General features: G+C 37.7%; 1 protein-coding gene across 1 annotated transcript in view; it reads right to left on the reverse strand.

Moving 5' to 3' along the window:
• The window catches only part of LOC137261760 (DNA-binding protein RFX6-like), a 75,678-nt gene extending 70,601 nt beyond the window's left edge, over positions 1 to 5,077 (reverse strand). Inside the window, exon 1 of the mRNA XM_067799544.1 lies at positions 4,391 to 5,077. Coding sequence (XP_067655645.1) covers positions 4,391 to 4,556 — 166 coding nt within the window. The 5' untranslated portion in view covers positions 4,557 to 5,077. The remainder of the gene's footprint in view (positions 1 to 4,390) is intronic.
• Positions 5,078 to 11,820: the final 6,743 nt, after the last annotated feature.

The raw sequence follows: 11,820 nt of genomic DNA on the forward strand, positions 1-11,820 counted from the left end.
CATGATTCTAATAGGCAACACTATTTACAAATTGTTTGATCGGCATTCTAGAAGTTTGTGAATAAAAAACCACCACTCCCTGTTTTTTGCATAGATGGACGTTTTGATGTAGATTCTTAAACCTTTATCAAGCCAAAATGTATTTACAAAAAGTTAATTACTCAACGTAAACAAATATGATATCGGGTCTAATGGAGAATGGCACATATTGCATGTTTAGGGTCCGTAGGAAGTGTTCTCCTTCGACCACTGCTCTTAAAATTAGTTCCAGGATTAAGCAATATTGTATTCAAGGAAATATCAAAGTCTGTACATGACTGTTCCTGCACATTTGGAACCACGTGTTAAACGCATTGACATGATGGTGTCAACGGTATCGACGCGGTTGTCCTTGGTGTAATGCAGGACACAATTAGGCATAGTGAAGGAAATAGGGTCTTAAATGCGTCCCATAGCGCCACGACGAACACTAGACTATGTTAAATAGGATCGGTTTTTCGTTGTGTATCAGGAGGCATGCATTTTGTTCTGTTGAAGCAGAACCTTTCAGTGTTTCTCATTCAGTTACATGATCGACAAAATTATGTGACTTGGGGAAAAGCAATTTTCTATTTTATTTCGTTTTCGAAGACTAAAAGAATAATTAATCCATCACGGACAATAATAACTTGACATAATCTCATGATGTGGAATCTGGTTAAGTAAACCTGTGTCTTGATATAGTCATCTCCGCCATATGATTTGGCTGTTTTGATTTTCGGCGTATCGTTCCCTTTAAACTTAAGAGAACAGTGACAGCTGCAATGAAGGAACCCTTCAGCCTGTCAACGCCCATCTATATCATCTCACATTAAAAGAAGTTATACAACTATGTACGGCCAGATTTCCCCTGCTGTATGCTATGATTTTGCAACTTGTTTAATTAAGCATCTGTCCAAAAAATAACTTTAAACGTATTTTCTGTAAGATCCGGAGATATTTTAAAAATCACAAATAGATTAGTATTTTGGATAAGTGAAATGCATTTTATGTTTATTAAACAGGGTATTTGAACAATTTGAGATAACCGCGAAAGGTATAAATATTAGTACATTTCATCATATAATCAGATTTCCATCGTTATTCGTCATTAACTCCGTCAGGGAAAACTATAATAAACTATCCATCACAACGTAAATACTCAAAGAAATACTCTGGCAGAATACACATACAGTAGACATTTAAAATCGCAAAAGGAAAAGTCAAGTACAGGAAAACATAGCCATTGTCAACCCATAGACAAACGTCCGTCAACTTCAGAGATCGCTTGAAGGCAGAGAGGCAGTCTTGAAACACAAGAACATGTTCAACTTACAACACAGACAGCATAAAAATGCAATTACCGTGAGCCATGCAGTCTGATCGTGGAGGACACTGTACCTGTAACAGGTGAGTACAGTCGGACAGGTATTCCAGCTTGTTTAAACACACACAACCGCAGAGGAAACGGCTGTCTTAGGTCGATGTTTGGAGCATGATAGCGGGTAAGTGGTTTCAAGTATGAAGCCAAATCAGTGATTTAAGTCAATATTTGGGCAAGTCATTGGACAAATGTAGCTCTTCGGGGCGTCAAATCTGAATATGTAAGTTACCCGTGAACTCAGGAGATAGTTCTACGATGTAGCATGAATATGCAGGTTCGTGATACACACCAAGCTTATGTGGGGGTCTGTGTGTGGTACCCACATTGTAGATATGACTATGTATTTGTGTTGACTCCTTAAACCAGACCTAAATGAATGTAACTGTCCAAGTTTCATTTGTCACCTTTTTATCTGTAGATATGTCATTACCAATAAATATATGGATATCGTTTTTGCCTCAGTCTTCACAGAGGTGACAATAAAGGCACAAACAGAAAACATAGACCTTTGATTTAGAGCAATGCTATAGACAAATAATAATTAATTACATCATCATGAAAATATCCTGTTTTTCTTGTGTATTATGGAGTTTCGGCTTGTCTCGTGCGCCTTCCTTCCCACAAAATACCGTTTAAGTCGTTTTGATGTAAATAACTCTTACATATAAATCATAATCATTTGAATTTTACTAAAATTTTACTGAAAGCCTGGCATTAAAAAGCCCCCTTCACTACGAAACTTTGAGCGGAATTCTTTGATTTTGTGAAAGTGTCTGTCTTCAAAAGAGCAAAGATTACCATTCTCTTTTTCCTTTCATGAGTTCTAAATGGGTAAAGACGATTTATATAGGTACAGTGTTTCGGTGGCAATTCTAAGAATCTAGCCAGTTTTGTGTGAGTGTGTCAGTTTGAGGGTACCACATCCTCGCTGGAGGGGCTGGGTTCGTGCAGGAAGCCTGCCCCCACAAGTGACCTGTGACAAGTCTCAGTTGATAATAGTCAGCGCGTGGCGGACTTCGAGGGGGCACTCTTAACGCTGAACCTCTCCGTAACTCACCCGGGAACAAAGTCCAGATAAAATAGCAGTTTCAGTAAACTGTTTTTATTGGAAAAAAATGGCCACTTTTCATAAAGATAACTTGAAAGAAAATACATATCTCGTTTATCTAACTTCACCACGGGTACATATATTACGCTTCTAAAATTTATCTTACTTTACTCGATTTATATGTTTGTATTCTTTTTCAGCGCAAAAAAATCCCTTTAGGTTTTAGGGATTAATTACTTTTTCCGGAATCGGGTACATAATTTCCATCGATAGTTCTTAAGGCATTGAGCACTACTTGATGTCAAAATAACACGAACTTGACTGAGAAGTTAGTTCATTGTCCTATGTATTTTGTTCAATAGCTCCCCATACGAAAAATCGACCTATGTCGATATAATGTCTCTTTATCCGTATTACAGCCAAATGTCAATCAATGCAACATGTTTCTGTTATGAATGTTCCACAATGCGATGGTTTGCCACTCACTTATTCTTTCTGTATAATAAAATAATGCTTGCATTAATAATTTTTTAATACATGTGGAATACTTCTCCCCATAATTTAAATGTGTATTGTAATATTAATGCTTGTATTAATATTGTTTTACAGGATAAGTGATGGAAATGACGCGCTGGATGCTGATGATGTATCTGAAGTCAAAATATGTCACCTGACGAAATATCTTACCGATGGAAAATATATCCCAGACAATCACCTCTGACAACTTGGGTAATGTTTTTGTCTCTACAAATGTGATAACCCAGAAACTTACGCGATTCCGTTGGTATTTTGTATTTAAATATCAAAGGTTCAAATGCAAATAAGATAAAACATGTTTCCAAGTATAATGATCCGTTTCATTTGAGAGGATGCCTGAACTGGACATGCTGATCAGGTGTCATCAGATATGATGTCCAGATATGATACGACACATGATGTCTTTCACCAGAGATAAATATTCAACAAATAAAGATTTACCATAATAAAACGGATTTCAGCGTCAAACTAGATCACTCCCCCAGCAAGTGTTGGAGGAAAGTGGCAGATCTTCACACGTACCGGACGTCTACAGTCAACGGCCGTGTTTACTCTCAAGACTCAAGGGACTAAGTCATCGCAGCTTTTATGATTTGTTGACATATTTGTATATTCAGACAATTTAATCCATTTCCCATCCCCTTACAAGGCGGAATTGCAGTCTTCATAAGGGTATTAGTACACACGAGTGATTTACAGTCGGGTATTACGACAGGTACACTATACTTCCTTCTGAGTCCAACCAGCCGTCATTTCTGGCTCACTCTATCTCGTCCTTTGGTTCTCGTAACAATATACAAAATGTAAAGATTTACAACGACGCACATGGCAATAACACGGATTTCTGATTGCATTTCGTGGCTTTGTTGTTACGCGAAGACACTGTCACATAAATGAAACATTGCGTTAAATCGACATAAATCTTTAATGTAATTTTCTGATTTTATGTACTGATACCAGATTATATTAAAAACATTTTGAAATTGTTTGAACGGTGATGACCCTATAATGTATAGAGGAAGGTGTATAGCACATGTTTAAGTACAGTTATAATTTGCTTTGGCCATAATAGAAATGGAGGCAGGCCACATTTTTCATGATATATCTTGAAATGTAGCATTCAATCGATGTTCAATAAAAACATAGATATACTCTGTACAATCCACATATAATCGGAAATTCGATTTTCGAGTCAAACGGGTAAATGTACTCAAATCCAGTTCATTTATTATTTGAATGTACAGCGATATTATTTTACGACAAACTTACCGGGGAACTTGGCAGTATACTCTCAACATCAGCATGTTTTTAAGAAATAAAATATATTATTGATATATGAAAATATGGCATTTATAGGGACAATATACCCGAAAACAAGCGCCTACCCCGATGTTGACACGAACCTGCTTTAACTCCCGACTTTGCACACTTCCTGAATCTTGTGTTGTCTGGCGAAGTGTCCGTTGAAGATCCACGTAGAGTATCCAAGCTTCCATCACGACACAAGCGTTTGGCAGGGGTGGGCATCCCGAGAGACAAGTCTACCCCTAACATCGGGGCTGGGGGCATTCAGGCAGGATGATAACAGTATTAGTCTAAGGGGTCGCGCACATGTGCCTGCCTCGATGATGGGAGGCACGCAGTGGCACGGATGGTGCTGCACCCGGTACACAGACCGTGAATCTCCTAAGCGTTAGGTACTGCTCTTGGATCCGGGAAAAACAGAAGCTGATGTTGTGAAAGGGTGGATGGGAAGTGTTGATACTATCCCGGGTGTTGCAGAACTGACTGGGTAACAAAACACACCTTGTGCAATACTTGGGCACCCAATATGTGCACTTGAAACTGCACCCGATCCCGGAGTGTTGATGTCGTGTGGTTTAGATGAGGTCGGAGATCGGCGTACCCGTTCAACCACACGACTCGTCTGCTACGGCTGTGTCGGTTGCAAGTGGGAGTCGTTGTTTACACAACACTGTCTGACGGGTAAACACGATGTATAGGTAGCTACTCTATACCCGGATATTCGGCCACTAGTCCATGAAACACCCCGAATACTGGTATTGCAGTTTCCACGATCGTGGAGGGATACAGTTTAGCAAAATACATGATAAGAGATTCTGTCGCCTAACATGGATTCTGATTGGCTGCATGGTCTAGTCACGTGACCTGATATAAATGGCCGATGTAAGGAGATAAGAGAGTTAATAATAGGCTCGGAGTTATAGTGGCAGATCTACCCGTCCCTCGCAGATAATATATTGATGAAATGCAAATAAACACGTAAGGCACAACTTTTTGGCTAGTCGTTTTGATCTTTAAACAAGATTCACTGTCGAATGACGGAATCAAAAGTTTTGTGCTTTCAAGGGAGTGGAATGATAACGCCTTTGTTTAGGTCTGAGATTGGACGATTTAGTCATTAAGAGGATGAAAACGTGTGCATTAGGGTTCGATTTTCGGGGATGAGTCACGTGAGTCACCTCTGACCCTAGGTGGAAACTGTCTTCCGTTCAAACTGTTTGGCGTTTATCCACATGAACAGTGATTGTATAAGGAGTTTGTTGTACCACTCCTCATGCAGTGAACACTGCCCATCGTGACTCTGCCTGTTCACCTGTTTACAAAACACACCGACATTGCAGGTTTTGAATATTTTTCATGTTAGCCAGTACAAATTTGTAATTTTGAAGATCGGTGAAATATAAGGGGCACTGTCAGCTGTATCTGATCGAGGCATATTGTGACAATTTTATTGCTTAAGGGCTATAAATGCGTTAGTGATATTGTCATAGTTATCACAGTATGATAACATTGTGCTCAGCTCCAGGTTAATTAACCAGAAAAGTTGGCAAGGACTGATTACATGCGCCGTAATAATACAGAGGATCAACGAAACATGCCAGCAATATATTGAATATGTCGTAATGTGCCCGTCAAATATTGGGCATGTGTGTGGCGTTGATATGAACATGCGATGAATGTTGAAACAGTGTACTTCCATTGTTTCATGATTATGAAGCTTGTAATAAAATTTAGCTCTGTGCTTCGTCACAATTTTACAACTTGACATTGGTTGACATTTATTTTTACACCTACTCACCAGTATAATATTTTCAAGCACGTGCGACAAGATAGTTTCAGTGTGGATTGTTGATTATGTATAGTGAGTTTGATGGGCATTTTTTAAGTTGAGGTGCTCACTTGCTTGATAATGACACTAGAATCAATGTCAAAGAGTTGTATATCCATGGAATTGTCATTCTTCTTTTTTATCACTGATAAAAATAAATGAACAAACAAAAAAGAAAATAGTATGCTTTGTTATATGTTTGGAGTTTGTGGGTATTTTCATTGACAATCATTAGAATTGAACCTAATTGTAATGCATGTACACAAAAAGTACGAAACATCTCATAAGGAAAAGAAGAGGCAGTTATCTAGAAAGGGAAATTGAGGTTTGTTAAGTTTTTCACACTCACCCATATAATGCAGACATGTCCAGTAAAAAGAACATAAAAATGTACCAATATGACAGTTTCTTCTCAAGACGTTCTTCGGGGTTGACAAAACTGAATAAAAGTTTAAAATAACATCCATGACATAAGGCTTTTCATATGGAAATTAATTGAGTCTAAATACCTACGTCCTCATGGGGACAAAGATAAAAACATTTTCCTGAACAATGGAATGTTTGAAGAAAGTACATTAACATTTACCGTCCTGTCTCGGAAGGAAAATCTTCATTCGGATGAAGGAAACCTGTCCCATACTGAGGAAGTCTTGGGGTCCCCTGTTGCTTATTTGGCCTATGCCAGTATTTAAAGCTAGTAACGCTCTTGTCTATAGCCAACACACTGTGTTATTTAGTGTTGCACATATATTACGATTGGACATACAGATGCTTGGGCAATATTAAACCTAGACATAAACTTTGTTGTGTAAACATTTCTTGTATATATATATAACACTTAGATACATGATTTTCTTTTAATACATTTCGAATATATCAGGTTTGAACGCATATTTTTGGGGAAAATGTAGTTTGCTTCGAAATATGTACGGTCGTGGTATATGTTATGTCATTTACTTGGATATACATTATGCCGGGACAAATCTAGAGTATAGTTTGCTAAAGCATGCATTTCGCCATTTTGTTTGTATGTAAGTACTTGGTGTGCCTGGATATATGGAAGGCTTTGGCTTATGACATACTTCGGCAGATATATCGATATATATGGAACTATAGTAAGTTTGAAAATGTATTATGGTAGGGCATATTTTCAGAGGGGCTGGGTAAGGCACCTTTCAAGACATAAGAGCACGTTGTTTGCCTAAGCACTCAATGCTATGTTGAACATCTGTTTAAACTGTTGAACTGTACGAAAAAGATTCAGTTTTCCACCCAGCATCTTTAATCCAATTTTGGATTTAGATAACAAATGAACCGTACTCCCAGCAGCTTCAACATGAACGTCCGTGACCACACTGAGGATGTTTAAATCCTTAGTGAGATTTTGGTTTATTTGGATTGGTCTTTACCAGCTTCACAATTTATATTGTGGTAGAAATGCGGAAATCATTGTTCGAAAAAATGACGTTTGGACATGTTTCCTGGATGTTTTTTTCACCGGACAATTGATCAATCTTACCACATGTCTGTGACAGATGCCACCAGAGGGACAGTATTTTGGGGACACTTGGTGTTCCTTATATGATCATAATATAGTCGGAATCGAAAATCGACATTTCATCTGAGTTTTTTAACAGTTTTGCCGTTAAGATTTGATGTGATGAGTGCAAAGTTTTTCTATAATTCTCAATGAACGTATTGAAAGATTATATAGCCACAGGATGGTTTCAGCAATAAATGAAATTGCAACGTGTGAAGAATATTGTATTCCACGTTGTGTTGGCTTTAAATTCACATCCAACATCACACCCTTGCCGGCTATATTTTAAGTGAGATTACATTTTGTTACAAAGTACAACGTATGACAATCACCTTTGTGAAAAAAATATTTTACATTATCTTTAGAGACACAATAAGGGATACTATTTCTAAGATATCTAAGAGGGTCATACAACTTTCGCGAAAAATAACTTGGCCAGGAATGCTCATTTTAATATGCCAGCAGCATGCAGTTATCTAGCCATGTGACTGTTCTGTGACACATTACGGTCTTAGAATCATCTAACGTGAACGAGATAATCCGATGATTGAATTCACTGATCAACGAGTGAGTGAGTGAGTTAATATTGTAACGTCACATCGGCAATATTGCAGCCACATCGTGACTAGAACGATTAATTATAAAAATACAAATGAATTAATAGCACATACATTGTAAAAACTGTCAACGAAGGACAGCAAAACTGACTAGAATATCACAGAGTAGAATGTAAAACTAGTGATTAGACTTAAAACAATGTATCTATAGAGAACAACACAATATAAAAATGAGCTATAGTTTGCCATCAATTGAAGGTTGATCACCATACTAAGGACCATGGGGACTTACAGTACATTTGCTTCCTGCATGGACCCTAGCTGGATTTACATCATCCCTTCAGCTGTTAGCAATTTACACAAATCTAGCCATACAGTAAAAGAACAATTATTCTACGATTAAAAACCTGGAAAACATAGATTTACATCAAATGTTTAGGGACACTGAACAGTAAAGTTTCTGCAGGCATGTATGCATGCAGGCGTTATAACGGGAATTGTGTCCAAGGTAATAACCGTGTCCAAGAGTATCACACCAGATGGTTATGGACACGCCATGTCACCTGAAGTTGGGATCAGGTATACAACCAGCTCCCATGGAGAGGAAAAAGACCAGTTGATACACATATGGTTACATTTCCATAATATATTTCCAAGTCAGTCACTCAATATTAAAATATTAAAAAGGAATATAGGAACACGAAAACAACATATCTTTCTTCAACAGCCATAAATTTCAAAATTAAGATAAATCAAATAATTGCGTAAGAGCATGCTTTCCAAGATTCAAAGCATGAGAAATGAACAACAACCAGCTCCCATGGAGAGGAAAAAGACCAGTTGATACACATATGGTTACATTTCCATAATATATTTCCAAGTCAGTCACTCAATATTAAAATATTAAAAAGGAATATAGGAACACGAAAACAACATATCTTTCTTCAACAGCCATAAATTTCAAAATTAAGATAAATCAAATAATTGCGTAAGAGCATGCTTTCCAAGATTCAAAGCATGAGAAATGAACATTGGCAAATTTGAATTGTAACACCAGGTTGTAGTTAGTAAATGAGGATCCTTGAAAAATCGATTCTAATCTGATTCAGAAACGAAAAAAGTTGAAGGTTTCCATTGTTCTTTGCCACCCCTTCTCTCTTTGCATATGACGAGTATTGTTTCTGGTAGATTATTTCACTGCATTTTATTGGGGAATATGCTACAGTGATTCGGTTAATTATATATTTAGGTTAACAGAATTACATAAAAGCGACCAAGAACCAGTAGATGGAATAAGCAGGAACACAGAAGAAACAAAAAACTTCAGATACTTGCTGTAATCCAGAAACAGAGAGCTAATATCCAGAAGTTTCCGAGAACCTTCTGACAGAAGAGACTGGAAGTTCTTCGGCGAATCAGAAAGATGATTTAGAGAAAAAATGCATATGTGGCATAGAGAACAAATAGATATGATAGATAAACAAAACAGATGACAACTGCAAAATCATAAAAATCAACTTAAAAGTAGAGGATAGTAGGCGAGAAGTAGATAACTGGTGTGTAGGGGAATGAGAGATCTGGTCAAAAGAAGAATGAGAGATTTGGCAATAGATTAATGATAGATCGATTAATTTACATAGACGAATGTGATATCAAGTACATAGAAGAAAATAGATCTAGTACAAACAAGAAACAAAGAGCTGGTACATGGAGGAAACTATAAGCTAGGACATTGAAGAAACAATGCGCAAATCCATAGAAGAAACAATGAGCTAGTACATAGAGGAAACCGAGATCTAGGACATAGGAGAAACAAAAAAAATAAGACACAGAAGAAACATAAAGCTAGGACATGAAAGGAAAGAGATCTAGGACATAGAAGAAACTGATCTAGGACATAGACGAAACAGAGAGCTAGAAAGGAGTGGAGGCAGAGATCTAGTACAAAGAGCAGAAACAGAAATCTACGACATAGAAGAAACAGACAGTGCATCGAAACACAGAGATCAATGGCATAGAAGAAACAGAAATCTAAGACACAGAAGAAATAGAGATCTAGGGCATAGACGAAAGAGAGCGAGCTAGAATGAAGAGGAAATAGATAGCTAGTACAGAGGAGAAACTGAAATCGAGGGCGTAGAAGAAACAGAGAGCTAGGACATATAGAAGAAACACAGTTAGTGTATAGAAAAAATCAGAATTCTCATTAACATAATACACCAAGAACAAATGACCAGAAGATCTAGGAGAACTAACAGATAGCTAAAACAGTGAACTAATAGGCTGCAGACATAGACACATTATGTCCTGCAGAATCAGAGCACTGGTAGGAAAGCAAGCATGCAGAAACAATCAGAGGACTGGTAAATACAAGAGAAATGAATGATTGAAGAAACAAATGAAAACAAAACAACACCTCAAAGAACAAGTAGATGGAAGAAACAGAATAACAGAAAGCACAGGACCGTTGGTGGGGGTGAGGGGTAAGAGGAGGTGTTGGGTGTGGGGGTGGTGGTGATGCATGAAAAGTAATCCGTAAAACAATTCAATTCTATGGGGGCAGCTGCACTTAACACCGCCCAACCCACGGTCTACCTACGGCCCTGCATTGCAACCCGGATTTGAATTGCGGTTTGGACACTACAAAATGTTGGTACATTAAACAAATGTGGCATAAAACACTTAATTATGTAACACATTTTTTCTGAAGAAATAAGTGTGTTACAAGTAAGAAATCACTTCTTTCAGATATTATAAATGAAGAAACAGCATACTGGAAAAGACATGGATCCACGATCGCCATAGTTCTAAGTACACAAATCAGAGCCGCTACATCAGAAAGATCTATTACCATACGGAGATGAACGATTATCAAGTTAAAGGGGTTCGAGAGAACGAGGTTTCATTGTTTTTCCTGTGTAGTATATAAAAGTTATTTTGAATATTTTATTTTCATATTTTTAAATGATTACAATTTATACCCCATAAAATAGTTCCTGTCTTTTTTCCTTGTGAAATCATCAGTCGTTTATGCCGTTTCTGGCTATCCCCAGCACAGATTTGTGTTTTTGGACGTTCACCAAGGGAAAGGTTTGCCCATCGTGCCACTATGTGTTTTAAATTTTTTTCAGATGAAACCTATAATACTGTCATATGAGTGCAAAGAACATGATGCATGTAATTTGACAGAAAACATGAAGATGTAACAATTGCACAGCTGACGTTTTAATTAAAATAACTCGATTTAACCTAATGTAGATTTTACGTACGGTTGGATGAGTGTGCGCCATTACGGTCTCAGTTTGGTTAGTTAGATGTGCTGTTTAACGCCGCACTCAGCAATATCCCCTGCGAACACATTTCAGTCTGGGCCAGACATTTCAGTGATCAATATCATGAGAATCGAATCTACGAAACTGGTATGCGATGACAATCAAGTCAGCGACCTGACCACCCGATCACGTTAGTTGCCCCTTACGACAGGCATGGGTTAACGGAGACAATTTCCAACCTGGGCCTTTCCTAGGTCCACAGCATTAGAACCCATGCTGATATAACACAGAACTAAATCCTGACAGTTGCAGAACCCCGTTTCCGATTTCT

Source organism: Haliotis asinina, chromosome 14 (assembly GCF_037392515.1).
Source record: "Haliotis asinina isolate JCU_RB_2024 chromosome 14, JCU_Hal_asi_v2, whole genome shotgun sequence".
Lineage (NCBI taxonomy): Eukaryota > Metazoa > Mollusca > Gastropoda > Lepetellida > Haliotidae > Haliotis > Haliotis asinina.